Below are 16,718 nucleotides of genomic sequence, written 5' to 3'. Positions count from 1 at the left end.
CCTCATCTCTCGACGGCGCTGTTACCGCCAGGCTTGCCATCTGACCTCAGCCGCCTGATACCGTCTCTTGCCTTGAATGCCAGCCATGTCAATCTCCCAGGATATCGCTTCCGCTGTATGTACCCCTCACCATTTGCGCCGACGAGCGCGGCCCAGACCGATGCCGAGTAGGTTCCGCGGACAAAGCAATGTGATCCTGACTCAATAGACTTTGAACTTCTCGATCATGGCGCGCTTTGCACAACTCAATCAATAGCCTTGAATCGCGACACCAGACACCGCAGACTGTCGCAGTCCGTCTAGAAGCCTGGCCGCGCCTTCTGCGGGTAGATCTGCGCATCAAGGTGCCAGCCCGAATCTGGTCAGCCGATAGGACAATGCGAGCAGATGACTTGCTGCCCCGTCTTGCGAAGTTCCCACTACGCCAGCACCATGGGGGACCCTGCATCTGTAATGCTGGTAACCTGCCACCCATTCAACGACAACAATGGCGAGCTGCAGGACCTTGTTTCATGGCTTTGCCAAAAGTGAAGGCTGCGCCGTCCTTTGATTACCACGTTGCGAAATGGCGTCATGGGTGCTTGCTGCCAGGTCCGCCCTGCATCAAAACAAATGCGAGGCTGCCGGAAATAGACTGCTTCGGCGACTGTCAGCTGCAGGCACATTAGACTTGGTGTTGAATTGACCAACAATCTCGCGGTCGGCGTAAGCAGGGCTGAGGGCAGGTAGAGCAGTAATGACGCAAACTGTATTTGCTTCACCGCTTCGACACGTACGCATGAGATCGAGATGTCGCATTCAAGTTCTAGGAATAGTCAGGTCAAGTTACATGTTATGGCATTGACGGTTTCACGTGCCTTCGTGGACCTCGCCCCGCGCTTTCCCGCGCTCCCGTCGCGACTGCCTCAGCCTTGACTCAATCCATCAATCCACCAATCCATCAAATTCCCCACATACGTCATCTTCAATTCGACACAACACCATGCACTCATACCATTGCGCGTTACAATGGCATCGCCAGTATCGCCACTGCCTTCTAGCCGCCACTTCGTAACGCAGCTACTTGATTCGCTGGCCGCTCCGCCGTCAATTGACCAAGCTACTGTCAACGCAAATGCCAACACTAATCCGTTGAACAATGTATCAGACGCGACGAGGAAACAGCTACTTTCGCTGCAAGTCCTCTTCCCGAATGAATTCGTGCCGGCATTGGATCTGCTTGATCGACGGCTCGTGACGCGGTTTCGGATATGCGATGGAGAGGAACTTGCTGCGAGGACGACTGGTGCGGCGCAAAGAGATGCCACGATAGCGCAAGATGTACAAATGCAAAACACAGCAGAGACATTGCCATCACAGCACGAAGGCGCGCAGACAGAGAAATCAGACACTCATGCCCCCGCTAGAAACACCAATGAGTCTACAGACCAAGACAAACCATCAAACCACACCACCACCACCACAGCACCAAAACCCTACAACCCAAACACAATATACTACGTCCGCTCCGCCCAACACCGCCCCTCCCGCTTCTCCACCTCCTACGACACCCTAGCAACATACCAAGTACGGCTTCTGGGCTGGAACTGCTCTTGTCCTGCGTTTGCATTCGCTGCTTTTCCTGCTGGTCAGACGTTCACACCTGTTCCTGACGACAAGCCGATGTATCCAGCGCAGCGAGATGAGGAAAGAACGGGGAATAAGGGAATGGAGTGGATTTTCGGTGGTATAAGTTTGGGAGACGATATGCCGCCTGTGTGTAAACATCTGCTAGCATGCGTGCTGGCGGAGAGGTGTAAAGGGTTGTTTGGGGGGTTTGTGGAGGAGAGGGATGTTAGTGTTGAGGAGGCGGCGGGGTGGGCTGCTGGGTGGGGGGATTGAAGTCGTTTTCAGTAGCCGTTCGTGTTTACCGGGTCTATGTTCTGGGGTCGTGGCTTTGGGTGGATGTACACGTTTATGGCATGAAAGGGATTATGCTGGGAAATGCTGTTACGATACCCCATGCCGCTGCAGCACGGCTTGCATAGAACGTGAAGAGGAGAAGATGACACCACAATGGTCTCAGCCAACTTGATGTCATGTACTTTCATCATATCACATCTATCAGCCATTATGCCATAACATGTCTTCACATGCCCAGGTCGCTTAGCCCAAAGCCGTTTCCGACCTGCTCTCTTCTCATCGGCTCCGAGATAGTATAATACACATGTCTTTGCCCCCCACCAGCTCCGCGCTTATTTCTTCTTCGTCTCCTCCTTGCCCTTCTCTTTACCCTTCTCCCCCTCCTTGACCTCGCCGTTCTTCTCTCCTTCTTTCTTCTCCTTGTCGCCCTCTTTACCCTCATCTTTCTTCGCCTCCTTGTCTTCCGCTTGCTGCTTGTTTTGTATCTTGTTCTCGATCAGGTCGTGGAAGGCGGTGATTGCACGGATCAAACTGGACAGGTAGATAGCCATGAGCTGGTCGTTTGTCTTGACGCTCATAGCACGTGCCAGTTCGCCGTTATCAACCGCGCCTGCCTGGCCCGCGGAGGAACCAACACCGTTTGTTGCGCCAGCGACGGGTGCGGCCTTGGGTGTGGAGAGGTTGGGCAGCAGGTTGAAGACGTCTTGCAGGTTGCCGAGGATGGCGTGGTTGACGGGCAGGTCCTCGTCGAGCACTTTTTGTAGGTACTGGCCTATGTCTCGTAACCGCAGGTGCAGGCCTTGGAGCGATTGCAGTTGTGAGGTTATGCGTGTGGAGAGGGTGCCGACGGCGACGTCGCGGATATCGCGGAGGAGGTGCTCGACTCCGATTTCCTCGGCCTCTTCGGCTTCGATTATTGAGGGGGTGTGGACGAAGGTCTTGGAGGTCGTTGTGCCGTCCTGGGTATGTTAGCATTGAGTCCGTAGAATGAGAGACTGTCGAGCGTTTTATTGGTGTCGCCGCCACCGAGCCAGCTGTACACTTACATCCTTGATCTCCTCCACCGCAAAGTAGGCGTCTGTGGGTACGCCCACCTCCTTCGGCTGTACATCGATGATGACGAGTAGCGGGTTCGGTGTGTATCGCTTGAACAGCTCGTTGACCTCCAAATCCGACGCCCTCAGCTTAGGCCCTGTGTGATACCAGCCGATGAGCTTCTCGCGCGCGTTGACCTTCTTGAACATGTCGTTCATCGACTCGACGTAGTTGTGGTCTAGGAACCATACTGACGGGTCCTTCTCGTCTTCCTCGAATGGCACTGCAGGTCTGTCAGCTGGCGGAACATCGCTTGTCCTATTCACCGTCCAGGCGGCAAACGGGACAATGGAGGGGCTACACACCCGCGAAGCTGTTGGATACCCGCACGTTCTTGCCGTCGTTCTGTCCGAGGAGCACACCGACTACTCTCCTCTTGGTTCCCTTTGCTTGTCGGCCGTAGTGATCGGCTGCGGAGAGGAGGACGAGCGGCGCGACGGAGACGTTGCGGGTCACGAGCGACAGCGTCTCAGCTGTGGTGGCGGGCATCTTGGGGATGTGGACTCAGTATCGCCGGGGAGTGTATTGGGAGGTTGGCAGCGATATGGGTGGGGTTTGTGGGGGAGGGCGGTGATGGTGGTTGTTGTTGATGCGGCTCTGCGGTGTCCATCGAAGCTTTCGGAACTGGACATGGTGAGGGTGGGTCAGAGCTCGCGCGCTAGTACATCCAGCAGTGCGTCAGTGAGCGGCATGGGATTTGCGATAATTCAGCACAACTAAAAAAGGTAGATGGATACGTCAATTAGAATCAACGGGCTATAACAATGGCAAATGTCTGGTATCTGAAGAAAGGATAATATACAAAAAGCCGAAGGCGAAGACGCGGAACCACCGAAGATCAGTCCAGTGATCAAATCATACAAAGCGAAGGGCAAACATTATTGCATTATTCCAGGAGTGCGTGACGAAGAAAAAATCATAGCGTAGCGGTGGGGAAGTAGTACTGGTCCCAGAGGAACTCGTAGTCCTCGATGACACCGCCGACCATGTCGAGAAGAGGCTTGCCCTTCAGCGATCCGGTGATGCTGTGGATCCAGGCCCTATGCATTGTTAGTCATGGATCAATGGACGTCGACGTGACAAGACTTACTTGGTAATGTTCTCGTAGAAGGCGCCGCGCATGGCCCACCATCCCAGGGACCAGCCCCGCTTGCGTAGCTCTTCCTTCTCCAGTCCAGTCAAGCCGCGAAGGCCTCCGGCGAGTCGCTCTTGGAAGTCCTTCTTGGCCAGTTGGCGTGCGCCGTACTCCATGCTGACACCGATCAACCACGGCCTCCAGCTCTTCCGGTCGCCACTGAAATGTTGCATGGCGAGGGCGTAGACAACCGGTCGGAGAATGTACAGTGCCTCGGCTAGCTCACCCTTTCCGCTCACTCGGTGAAGCAGTGCCTTCGGAGGTTTGATATCATCCGCAGTCAGGACCTTGGAGAGGAGGTAGCTTGAGATGTCCGAAGAGTCCGGTAGGCTGGGCATGGACAGGCCGGTCCTAGGCATTGCCCAGTTCTCTGCCTCGACCGAGCGTTCACTCGGTGGTGTATCCATGCCATCGGCCGATGCCGACGACTCTTCCAGCGAGCTTGGATCAATTTCTCGTTGTGGAAGCGGCGGCGACAGGAGTGGTCTCGAGTTGGTCAATCGAAGCAGCAGCAACCGACATACTGCCTTGACAATCTCCAGCAACACCACGACGCGCCATCGCACCTTCTCGCCCTTCCGCTTCGCTGCCATCTCCCATAGCAGTTCTGTGTATTGGATCATCTGGAGCACTAGCGCGATGCGCTTGTATGTGGGCGAGTTCTGCGTCCAGAACTTGGTGTATCGATGATGCGGGGTGAGGGGCTGCCGCCGCGTTCCAGGCATTTGTGCCATGGCTTTCGAGAGGAGAGAGTCATGATAGAGAGAGAGTACTTGGACGCCGCTGTGTACTGGGTCGTGTTAGTCGGGACGAATGCGCGATAGCCGGACGCGACCTACTTGATTCGGATGCGACTTCAGATTCCCGGAAGCGGCCTGTTCGTGATTAGCGAGATGCGCAAATACAGATACTGAGCTGACTAACCAGGTATAATGTATGTTAGTGACCGCAGTGCGGACTCAATCTGGGTGACGGCGCTGCTGTTCTTGGTGATGAAGTCGGAGTACATGCCCAGCCACTGGGACGGCATGGACAGCACCTGGCCCGTTTTCTGCGTCGCCTGCCTGTACATGTCTGCAGTCGCCCCAGCTGACGCGCCGAGATGATGCGATTGCGCGACGTGGATGTGGTCGTGTCCGAGTGCACGCGTGTGTAGATAGGAGCGATGGGCGAGGGTGAGATCATGGCTCCATTATCGCGTGCGCTACCAACCGGCCAAGTACCGAGGCTGCTGCGGCTCAGCTACCCCGGATGTTCGTCTCCACCTGCACTGACATGATTGAACTTCTCTGACCCTTTTTCGTTTAAAGCCAAGTTTAGAGACATGATTGCATCTCATGTGGAATGTCATGTTCACTGATGCCATTTAGTGTGTCTGAGAGGGCATCGAAGGGGCGACGGCTGGTCTCAGGGACGAAAGTCGCCAATCATGTGACTCCGCGTGGGCAGAAAAACGCGGTACACGTCTCTCAGCCCTTTCAAAGTACACAGACGCCGTTTCTTCAAGCATCACAGAACCCTGTTGCGTTACGTCGTGTCCAGATCGAATTTTTTGACTTGCTCGTCACTTCCTAATCTACGTGTGCGAACACTGGAGAGGATTTCTATCCGAGAGCAATATCAGTGCTTAAACCACATCGATCCTACTACCCACCCCATAACTCATACCATGGCGCCTCAACCCACAAACCCCATCCCAGTGCCTCAAGTCCCAATACACGAAGAGTACAAACCCCTCTTCGCTTCCATCAACGCCTTCGTCCACAACTACATGTCAAAATATGACAACTCGCACGACTACAAGCACATCCTGCGCGTCGTCTCAAACGCACACCGCATACTCCAAGCCGAGCTCGTTCGCGACCCCTCTGTCAGCTACGACACCACAGCCCTCTTCCTAGCCGCCCTTCTACACGACGTAGGCGACCATAAATACGTCAGACCAGGCCAAAAAGCCGAAAGGCAAATTTTGGATATCTTGAAGGACCATGGTTCAAACTACGAACTGGCTGTGGTGGTAGACAATATCGTTAATCACGTATCCTATTCCCACGAGATACGCGAGCCTGTGATTACCGCGGGAGTTTTAGCAGCGTATCCTGAATTGGCAATTGTACAGGATGCAGATCGTCTTGATGCTGTCGGTGCGGTGGGTATCGGGCGGTGTTTCTCCTATGGAGCGGCTAAGATGCCTGATCAGCCTATGGATAGGGCGATTGAGCATTTTGAGGAGAAGCTGTTTAAGTTGGAGGGCATGATGAAGACGGAGACGGGGAAGCAAATGGCGAGGAAGAGGACTGAAGTGTTGAGGGATTTTGCGAGGCAGTGGGAGGAGGAAACGAAGTTGAGTTTTGAGGTTTTGTAAGGGATTGGCGATTTGAATGAAGGATTGGGGATGATGAATGATGAGGATCGGAATTGTCTAGGTTCTGTGAAAAATAGAGTCTGTCTTTGGCTCATAATGGGGCCTGATCTTGATCCAGGTTGGCCATTGAGAAAGGATATGGTACACGGCAGAATTGCGATAGCTTTGATGCCGTTCTCAGGCAGGCCTAGTGCGTCAAGAAGGTGCGTCAGTAACACAATATCCTTCAACCTGTCGCGCCCGAACTTGACTGGTGTTCTCGCGACGAGGCTTGGGTGACCACCTCGATGATCAAATATTTGGTAACACGGGTCATTAATACCACACAATACATGGCAAAGGCATGAAATCATATTGGTAAGCCGTAGGACATTCGAGAAAAAGAAACCCGCTAGAACGATGCTTTGGGTTGATGACAATGATGCAACGTAGGTATCCGCAACTTGTACACCTCGGTCGACTCCTTCCAAGAAGCCCAGTCAAGACCTCATCAACACCCACGGGTACCGCGGCCCTTGGCAGCACGGGTACGGAGCCGGCCGCCCTAAGATCAACAACGTTGTTCCCCAACCTGTTCAGCCCTGAGATCTCGGTTATCTGTAGCGCAGACGACAGCCGACGAGCAAAAGAAACATCAACCATCACTTTCGCGAGTCATGACATCACGCTATTTAGAGGTGTGCTGGTATAGCTATCGTGCTATCGTATCTAGGTGAGCTCGGGGTATACTCCGACAGAGTTTCATGGTACATCTGCTTGACTCATCTTCATATGCACCTGGGCAATGTCTCTCAACCAGAGGGTACGGTAAACGACTCGACTGGAACGGCCTTCTTCACCGATGAGCATGTGCGGGCCGAATAACGTAGCGTTCGCTCCATAAAAGTCCAAGCCACAAGTTGCTTGCGGCGGAATGAGAAACTATACCGATTACTTAATCCGCTGTATCGGTTCGAGCCGTTTCCAACATAGAGACCACGAGGCACTGTCGACTCATCTTCCGGACTCGTCATCGTCAAAACGTCGTGAGATATGAAATCACAGCAGCATAAACCCCAATGACGGTGTTCAATCGCTCGTAGATCAGGGTCTGCGGGAGGACTTCCCAGCCAATGAAGCGCACTCCCAGCTTACCAACCTCATCTGGAGCGCGTGCCTCTGTCTCCGACGATGCCACTACGTGTCGCACGCTCCATCCGCCGTACGCTTGCTGACAACAACCAATCGAGCTGCGGACGACACTCCGGTGCGACCCATTTCCTCATCGGTAGCATGCAGCCCTCACCTTTCGAAGTACAGGTCCGACACACACTAGCATGCGCTAAGGCATACCCCATCTGTGTCTGCGTTGACGTCTGGATTACCCCAAGGAGGTAATTCCACCTTGAACCATCCGTATGATGCAGAACCGTGGCCGTAGCTTTTCGAGGCTGCTGGCACGATACGAGACCAAGACTATTGCGGTGGAGACAGATAATCTGCCCGCTGTCTATGCAGATGCAGCCGCAGAAATCTCGATGCGGCTAACCGGAGTAAAGCCCTGCTTGCACAGCTGCAGGTGCACCGTTAGTAGGACGAATGTGGAACGACCATTGCATCTGCTACAGTACACCATTGAATCTCTTTCTAGCATATTGTATTGACGAATGAGAAATATCCACGGAGTTTCTGTACCGTCGCCAATCAGATGGGAGTAGGTTTTTCAAAGAGCGGGATGATGCTTTGTCATGGCTGAAGTGCCCGCGATGAATGCGTTAACATCTTGAAACTAGGATGGTACCAAGACGCACATTAAACGAGCCGTGCGAACACCAAGATGACGGCACGTAATAGCAGTCGCCGGATTCGCATTCCCTCACGTAGAAAAGCTGCTGCGCAAAAGACGAAGTTCGGCTACGTACCCAATCGCGACTTCGACTTCCGATTGGCGGGCTAAGTTGCCGCGTTCCAATTACCATCGAGATCCATTCAGGCCTGGTCTTTCCGGCAGCATCGATATTCGAGAAATTCCATCATTAACTTAAAAGATGGATGACCAGGTTTCTGGGGCCCACCATGATCGCATTTTATCATTCCCAGCCTTCGTCTTTGAGGGTTCTCTCCGCGGACCTCTTCCTGCTTTTCCCCCCTTTCGAAAACCATGCGTCCACTCAGACCACTCCTCCCGTCTGCTGTTCGCCCGCGCAACGAACCTCTCCCGCCTTTACCCCGTGACCGCGTCGCATCCGCTTGCGATCAATGCCGCGCGAGGAAGATCAAATGCAACGGCGAGCGACCCGTGTGTATCGAATGCGTCAAGCGGACAACATCCTGCCACTACGCTACCCGGTCATCCGAAACCCAGGGCCAAGCACTGAAACGCAAATACGATGCCTTGGAAGCCGAGAACGAAGCCTACGTGGAGTTGTTCAAGTTGATCCGGACGAGCTCCGATAGCGAGTCCTATGAGCTGTTGAGGCGGGTCAGGAGGGGGCGTGATGTTGAGGATGTGTTGAGGGAGATTAAAGAGGCGGATTTACTCATTCAGCTTAATCCGAAGCCGGAGACGAGGGTTCAGATTACGTTGCCGAGTTTGGCGAGTATTATGCCGAAGCGCATGTCTATGCCGGATAATCCGTACTTTGCGCTGGCGGCGACAAGCCAGGCGCCGTCGAATACGGGTCGTAGGTCTTCGCCGGATAACCCGGCTGCTCAGTATCCGAGTCCGCCTGTGTAGTCTTTTGTGGCTGTCATCTGGATCGTTATTATCAGAAATCACGAAAGACTGGCCTGCTATGATCGTCGAGGTAGCTATCATGCTATGCTCAGGCCACTAGGGCTGAGGTTGTTGAAAGGACATCGCTCGTCGTCTCTCCGCAGAGTGATGGAGTTATCAGACTCGTAGGTTTTGTAGGTATCCATACTTGGTCTTGCTAACTCATTCAGCACGTCTGCCTTGTCGGAAAGACCACCGACTAAATCTGGAGTCACAAAGACGGCGGCGCGCTGACGACTGTGGCCACAGCTGCGACTGCCCGGACCCTTGTGCTGATCATTGGAGTCACTCTGGCGAGCTGACCGGTCATCTTCCCGAAAAGATGTGCGCGTTATGCCCAGCGTCAAAGAATTGGCATGATGAGGCTGATGGACAACTAGTCTAGGTAACTGCTCAGGAGTTGCGCAGCGAGGTGGGTGTGAGGAAGTCGCGAGACTGTGCCTCATCACGTCATGACGACGCTGGGCTTGGCGTCACGTGAACCAGCAAACGGGCCTGCCTTCACCTTTGGGGATGGGCGGTCTCGCTACACAGAGATTTCTGCGCTCTCTCACTCTTTGCGAGCTTCCTGTCTACACCATCGGTCTCTTCAAGAGAGCGACCAAATCCATCTCCTAGGCGGACTGGCCCGACTGTCTCCACTTGCATTCCCATCAACTCTTGTCAGTCGCTACGATCGCATTCGAAAACCAGTCACGAGCATCTATATCAAACTCCACCTCACAATGGGTTCTCTAGATCGTTGGAGGCAGCGGTTCAACCCCATCCTTATCGACGCAAAACTATCGACCGAAGCCAAAGAACTTCACCTGAAACCGACTTTCCATCCATTCCCCCGCCTACCTGCCGAGATCCGCGTCAAGATTTGGGCTATCGCACTTCAAGATCAGTATAAGGACCGTCTTTTCCGTCAAGATCTCTACTGGACGCCCGGCTTGGTAGAGAACAATGTCACCCTGTTCAGGAGCCAAGATGGTTTCTACGTCAATACAAGCCGAGGCTACCCTACACACTTCTTCGTCAACCGCGAAGCCCGCTCCGAAGCCGCTCGTTGCGATGGAGGTGCATGGCTGCCCTTGGGTGATGGCGCTGTCAAGGTCTACATCAATTTCGGCAAGGAAGATGTCCGCCTTCACGACAGTCGCACTGGGGCTCTAAATGACTCGCTCTGGTCCACAGGCGCGTGGGGTATCCTCGCAAAAGAAGCGTGGTGCCCGGAAGTTCTTGGGGAAACGAGTGAGTACGGTGAAACTATCCTCATTTCTCATTGGGTTGGGCACAAGAAGGCCGGTGAAACGACTTAATTGTGAGGGTTGTTCGCTTGGCGCGGCACGAGCACAACTCGATGTTCAGCAGACCAAAAGCGCAAGGCATTAAGGAGACGACGAGTCTAGGGTCGAATGCGCACATTTCTGCCTTTGGTCCACCTGCTCAGCATATGAGCCTCCGGCTTAGCTTGGAGAAATCATGTACTTCAAAAACATCATAACGGAAGTGAACCTGCTTCAGGGAATACAAACAAATCCAGCCCATCTCTCTACTCCCCTCCCTCAATCTTCCCGCGCAACTCCCCAGCACAAGCCCTAACGACCTTCATACCATCCCCCAACTTGAACCCACACCGCTCAGCCGTATACCTCTGACTGGCAGCCTCCTCACGACGAGCCTGAATATAGTTATACAGCACGACATTGTGATACTGCGTTTGCCAAAGGAACAGAGGAACGATGGTCAAAATGAAACCGGAGATGATAACTACTCTTGCTTTCTTGGGGATGTCACTGTCGGAGATAAATGCGCTGATGGACAGGAGTAGGACTAGGATGAGTGCTTCGTCGATGAGGTAGGGGAACATGGTCGATAGATAAAGAGGACTTGGCAGTAAGATAGGAAAAAGTGAAGGAAGTTAAAATAGAGAGGGGTTTATGCAAAAAGAGGCTTCAAGTACTGCCACGACATCAAGCCGACAAAATAATGGTTTGTCGCTATATAACCTAACCCAACGCCCATCGTTCCTCAAACGAGCAGCCATCTATTTGACCCGCCCGCCACCTCGCATTCTCTACTCCACCAACAATTCTCATCGCGCCTCGCTACATCAAATCCTGCTCCGCTTCCACTGCCGCTTGCGACGTCTTCTTAGACTTTTTAGCCTTGTTTTTAGGCGCATCTACCGCCCTTCCGTCCCATGTTAAAACTTGTAGTCTTAAGTTTCCGTTCGTCTGTGAATCGTACCAAGCTGCTAGTTCTTGTACTTTGCTTAGAGGCCTACGTCCTTTTCCTTCGTCTTTGGTGGGAGAGACTTTTGTGTCAGCGGAGTCAGCGGGGGTAACGGCGTCATCGGACTGGTCGGATGGGGCTGTTACTGGCGATGATGGTTCTTCGTGGGTACTTGCCGTATCTTCGGCGTCATCGGAGTCATGGAAGTGGTCTGATGCGGGTGTTACTGATGATGATCCCTTATGAGTAATTTCAGTCTCATCGGGGTGATTGGATGGGGCTGTTGCAGGTGATTCTGGTTGTTCATGAGTGGGTTCGGAGTCTAGAAGTGTTAGACTGGGAGAAAGTGCAGGTTGAGACATATCGTGGGTTGCTAGGATATCAAGATGCGGAGATGGATATGTGAAGTAGGAAGCGGGGGATGTGGGCGTGAGATTTCTAGAAGAAGGTGGAGGTTTTGCTGGTAAGATCAATATTGAGAAGAGACACAAAGTCGAGGAATAGAGGTGGTGGCTGTCTAACAGTGGTTTCAGTAACATTGTTGCGTGTCAAAGCCTGAGACGAAGAACGACAAAGAACGAGAGGCGCGATGCAGAAGATCTGGGTCGCGGGTTGAGACAATGTGTCTCATTAACAATAACATTCGCATTAACAGTAACAGTAACAGCAGCGGCTTTGTATATTGCTGCGCGGGGGTATAAATGAGGTAAAGGAAAACGTGAACTTTTGATGCCAATGGCACCGTAGAAATACATGGTATACAAATGACGATGCTCAGGCACCCTTCTCGTTCTTCTTGAAAAGATAGCGCAGCGCTTTGACGCGCTCCTTGATGGTCTTCGACTGCGTGACTTCATAGAGGGGCTTGTGCTCCTCGAAGATGTCGTGCTCGCTTTCGTAGTCGACGTGCACGTAGGCTCGCTCAACGTCGGCAAGACCTGTCGTGTGTTAGTATCGTGTCGTGATTACTAATGAATGAATGAGACATACCTTCGAGCTTCCTCTGCAGGGTCTGCGACACGTCATGAGTAACCTTCAGCGGCAGACCCTCATCCATGACAATATCTACCTCAACGTAGTAGTTCTGTCCAGCGTGGTACGCGCGGCAAGTATCGACTCTCTGGATCCTATCGTCATGCGTGACGACCATGTAGATCAACTTGCTGATGTAGTCCTTGGGTGCGGACTTGCCGACCAACAGCCAGACGTGGTCAAAAGCATTGGCAGCCCAGGAAACCAAGATCAAAAGACCGATAAGAATGGCACCAATAGGGTCGACATACCAGACGACGCGGCTTCCGACGATCGACATGGCAAGACCAAAGGCATTGACGACAATATCATTGCGGTGGTCGATGAAGAAGACGTGGACAGCGGGGTAACGCCGATAGATGAAGCAGTAGACGCACAGGGAGCCTTTGCAGAAGATGGCTGTCGCAACGAAAGCAATGGGGATGATGTGGAGTTCTTCAGATTCCGTGGCACCGCCAGCCAAGGAACGCCCAGACTCGATCTTGTTACATGTCAATAGCTGAGCCGGGCACACGGGAAGGAGTACTTACGATGAGCTGGATGGCTACCGTTGTCATCAAACAGCAGAACATGATGATGCCGATCGTCTCGATACGTGTCCGCCCCACGGGGTACTTGTAAACGCTTGGCCGTGCTGCCATGCGAGATGTGATGAGCATGACCACTGACGAGACCAAGTCCATGAAGGCGTCTGCAGCTGTTGCGAACAGCGACAACGAACCTGTGGAGATGGCCGCGTACATCTGAATGATGAACAGGCAGAAGTTGACGATGAAGGAAGCGTTCACGGCGAAGCGGACCTTGGGTCCATTCTCGACCATGTCAAGAGCAGCCAAGCGCTCTTCATCTCCGCTCTGGAGGAACTGATCGATCAAGGCATTCTGTCTTGTGTAGAACTTCTTCATGTGCCTGGGCTTGGCGAGTGGATAGTCACTCTTCATCTGTTTCTGGGTCACATCGTCGCGCATGTGTTTGCGGAGATCGAGTGGATCGTTGTGGACGGTGATGGTGACATCGTCCTTGGCTCCCCGCGACGATGCATTGTCTACAGATGACAGCCGCTCAATGGCATCTGTCCTATGCTCGGCGCCGACATTGGCCTGGTTTGACGAAGGCGTAGTGCCAGAGCCTACTGGAGCGCTTGTTTGCCCAGCAGCTTGGTCGTGTGATGGGCCATTAGGTGAAGCTAGACGGACGGTCAGACAAGAGAACCACGGGCTTGGGTTGCCTGAGACATACTGTGAAGATCGGAAGTCATGGTGTCCGGACAATGGGCTGAGGGACGCGTATGTGTGTGTATGGGCGATCTCTAGGATCTGCTACGGTGTGCGAGTTACGAAGTGGGTGATATATGCCTCAGCTCAGGGCATGCAATGTAATAAAGCACCGCTGCGAACGCCACCGCGGCGTATTTCCCGCCCTCCTCCGCAGGAGTTTCTTTCTCTGAACCCTGAAGTCATAGTGGAATGGCCAGATCGTTTACTCGGTGCCACAATGTGTGAATACTGCGCGTTGGTGCAGGTGTAGGAATGCTGGGCACGGAGCATGAAACTCGCTAAGCATTTCCAACGGCTCGCTAGTACGTGGTGGGTTAGCGATGATACCTGTTATGGTATGACTTGATGAGCTTGGCCTTATCTTGATACCTTATAAGGCTTGGCTGTCTGCATGCGCGGAGGCGTGGTGAAAATGCCCGCGCACGCGTGTACAACGTGGAGATGTTAGCGGCGATCTAAACTGACCGGAACTTTTACGATGCTAAGACGCGTTGAAAAGCTTGTCATCTGTGGACGAACGCGTCCCCACACACCCATCTCCATTCTTGAGGTGGGCTTGATGGAATTGTTGTTGGTGCGGTGGTTTGATGACTCGGAAGACGCGTCGCAAGTTCTCCAGGGTTGGCTATTCTTTCCCTCCGGCTAAAATCGTCACACGCCTGACAGATAGCGCAGCCTTGGAACGCAGTGATCGCCGCGGCAGGATTGCATCGGCTACAGCGTGGGGCCATAGTGGACGCCATCTATATCTCCACGACGCTTTCTTTTACATCTCCAGGTTTCAAAACTCACCGAGTCGGCCCATGCCAAGCATATCACTACGGCACGAAACTAAGCCGAGCTTGGCCCACACACGTCAACGCAATCGCGAAACGGCCCATTGGCCAACGACATCGGCATGCTGAGCCACTTCGAACTCCATCTGCACCAGATGGCAGCAGTCAAGCCTCACCCCTAATGCTTCGCACCTCCACACTTCGTCAGCTGTCCCACTCGCTTGGCCCACTCGCCGGAAACGAGACTTGAGCCGCATCACATCCCCACCCCTTCGCAGATCGAGCGTGCCTGCCAAGCATCTACGCGCATGACAGCCGTCTCCAATGAGCTTCGAAGGCTGGGCGCAGGCAATTCCAGTTCCTGCCTGGAAACCTCATGGCAATGCTTCTTTCGTCTTCGGCGCAAGGCTGGCTGGTCCTGACACCGTCTGGACCTCCGCGTTTGCTGCTTGGAGCACCTATCACTGCAGGCGATAGCTGAGGCACAGGCCACTGTATCGAGGTCCCACTATCGTCTTCAGGTGTTCTGGAGACGTGCAGATCTGCATGATGCGGTTAGTGTCTCTTATCCTACTGGCCCTTAAAGCAATACATAGTCTGGAGTGCCGAGCCTGCTGCCCATAATCACAACATCACTTCTGTGCGTTTTCTGTTCTTGTTACTCTTTGAGAGAGTGTGTTGACTTCCTTTCTTTCTTCGTCTCTTTCTTCTTGTTCATCGTCGCCGGCGACGGGACTGCTGGCAAGTCTGGGATTATTCCACACATTCCTTGAACTAAACATACATTCTTTGTAATCTTCGCCATGTCCGACACGGAGAAGCCTCAGTGCGGCAGCGAGGCGGATGCTGCCGTCTATGACTTTCCTCTGCACGTTGCTGCAGTTTGTAAGTACATCCAAGCCGATCAGAGTACACCACTAACCTTTTTTTAGTCATTGTGTTCTTCGCTTCCATCTTCGGTGCTGGATTCCCAGTAGTGGCAAAGAAGGTCAAGTGGATGAAGATCCCACCAAAGGTCTTCTTCTTCTGCAAGCACTTTGGTACTGGTGTCCTAATCGCCACTGCCTTCGTCCATCTACTGCCGACCGCCTTTGCATCGCTCAACGACCCATGCCTACCGGATCTATTTACCGACGATTACCCTGCTCTGCCAGGTGTGATCATGATGGGTTCGCTCTTCATTCTCTTCACGATCGAGATGTGGCTTCACGCGAAGACTGGTGGTCACAGCCACGGTGGCGCAACAGGGGAGGCATTCAACGGCGCACAGCACGCTCACCCTTCCACCACTGGCATCCAGGCAGCCTTCAACAACCCTATCCGACGAGTCGAGAGCTACGATTCGCAGAAGACAATGCTTGCTCAGCGCGACGAGAAGCGAGGTTGGGTCGAGGAGTCAACTTACCCCGTGGACAACTTCCCCTTCCCCAAGAGCGGAAGCGACGAGCTCGAGGCCAAGTCCGAAATGCCCCCATGGTTCATCGTCTTCTACGAGCAATACGTGCGCCAGCGCGACGAGATGCTTGCCACGATCAACCGCGCCATGCCTCCTATGCCATCCTACCAGCAGCAACAGGCTCCTCATCAACCAGAGGCCAACTCGTACTTTGACGACGACGTCGAGGCGGCTGTCGACCCTCTTGTCCTCAAGAAGCAGTCCATGCAAATCACGCTCATTGAGGGTGGTATTCTGTTCCACTCCGTCTTCGTCGGCATGACCATTTCCATCACAGCCGAGGGTTTCATCATCCTGCTCATCGCCATCGTCTTCCATCAGATGTTCGAGGGTCTCGGTCTCGGCACGCGTATCGCGGATGTTCCTTACCCCAAGAACAGCTGGAAGCCCTGGGCTCTCGTTGTTGCTTTTGGTACCACCGCGCCCATTGGCCAGGCTATCGGACTCATTACTCGTGGATCCTACGACCCCAACTCGGCATTCGGTCTGATCATCGTCGGAGTGTTCAACGCCATCTCGTCCGGTCTTCTCATCTACGCTGCGCTCGTCGATCTGTTGGCCGAGGACTTCCTCTCTGAAGAGGCTCAGCACACAATGACCGGCAGCACCAAGACTTATGCATTCATCTACGTCCTTATGGGCGCAGCTGGTATGTCCATTGTCGGAGCCTTCGCCTAAGCGCGCTCGTCATGGGCTACTCTTCTG

General features: G+C 53.5%; 7 protein-coding genes across 7 annotated transcripts; 4 read left to right on the top strand and 3 right to left on the bottom strand.

Moving 5' to 3' along the window:
- Window positions 1-2,234: 2,234 nt before the first annotated feature.
- Window positions 2,235-3,486, bottom strand: RPN8 (proteasome regulatory particle subunit; the record flags this gene model as incomplete). The annotated part of the gene is made up of 3 exons (XM_049348139.1): window positions 2,235-2,861; window positions 2,949-3,220; window positions 3,303-3,486. The coding sequence occupies 3 exons, from the start codon at window positions 3,484-3,486 to the stop codon at window positions 2,235-2,237; spliced, it is 1,083 nt and encodes a 360-aa protein (XP_049194673.1).
- A 427-nt stretch (window positions 3,487-3,913) lies between these two features.
- On the bottom strand, window positions 3,914-5,204 carry J4E93_010253 (uncharacterized protein; the record flags this gene model as incomplete). Its single annotated transcript, XM_049348138.1, has 4 exons — window positions 3,914-4,037; window positions 4,088-4,922; window positions 4,972-5,007; window positions 5,057-5,204. 4 exons carry the CDS (start codon window positions 5,202-5,204, stop codon window positions 3,914-3,916), a joined length of 1,143 nt encoding a protein of 380 aa, XP_049194672.1.
- Window positions 5,205-5,801: 597 nt separating this feature from the next.
- J4E93_010252 (uncharacterized protein) lies at window positions 5,802-6,497 on the top strand (the record flags this gene model as incomplete). The annotated part of the gene is made up of 1 exon (XM_049348137.1): window positions 5,802-6,497. The coding sequence occupies one exon, from the start codon at window positions 5,802-5,804 to the stop codon at window positions 6,495-6,497; it is 696 nt and encodes a 231-aa protein (XP_049194671.1).
- A 2,140-nt stretch (window positions 6,498-8,637) lies between these two features.
- On the top strand, window positions 8,638-9,213 carry J4E93_010251 (uncharacterized protein; the record flags this gene model as incomplete). Its single annotated transcript, XM_049348136.1, has 1 exon — window positions 8,638-9,213. The coding sequence occupies one exon, from the start codon at window positions 8,638-8,640 to the stop codon at window positions 9,211-9,213; it is 576 nt and encodes a 191-aa protein (XP_049194670.1).
- Window positions 9,214-9,977: 764 nt separating this feature from the next.
- Window positions 9,978-10,556, top strand: J4E93_010250 (uncharacterized protein; the record flags this gene model as incomplete). The annotated part of the gene is made up of 1 exon (XM_049348135.1): window positions 9,978-10,556. One exon carries the CDS (start codon window positions 9,978-9,980, stop codon window positions 10,554-10,556), a length of 579 nt encoding a protein of 192 aa, XP_049194669.1.
- Window positions 10,557-12,246: 1,690 nt separating this feature from the next.
- J4E93_010249 (uncharacterized protein) lies at window positions 12,247-13,762 on the bottom strand (the record flags this gene model as incomplete). The annotated part of the gene is made up of 4 exons (XM_049348134.1): window positions 12,247-12,410; window positions 12,463-12,985; window positions 13,035-13,690; window positions 13,744-13,762. The coding sequence occupies 4 exons, from the start codon at window positions 13,760-13,762 to the stop codon at window positions 12,247-12,249; spliced, it is 1,362 nt and encodes a 453-aa protein (XP_049194668.1).
- A 1,598-nt stretch (window positions 13,763-15,360) lies between these two features.
- Window positions 15,361-16,691, top strand: J4E93_010248 (uncharacterized protein; the record flags this gene model as incomplete). Its single annotated transcript, XM_049348133.1, has 2 exons — window positions 15,361-15,442; window positions 15,490-16,691. 2 exons carry the CDS (start codon window positions 15,361-15,363, stop codon window positions 16,689-16,691), a joined length of 1,284 nt encoding a protein of 427 aa, XP_049194667.1.
- Between the last annotated feature and the right edge of the window lie 27 nt (window positions 16,692-16,718).

The sequence above is a fragment of the Alternaria ventricosa genome, assembly GCF_023758065.1.
Source record: "Alternaria ventricosa strain BMP 2768 chromosome Unknown scaffold_28, whole genome shotgun sequence".
Classification (NCBI taxonomy): Eukaryota; Fungi; Ascomycota; class Dothideomycetes; order Pleosporales; family Pleosporaceae; genus Alternaria; species Alternaria ventricosa.
This window is presented reverse-complemented; position numbering and strand designations above follow the sequence as displayed.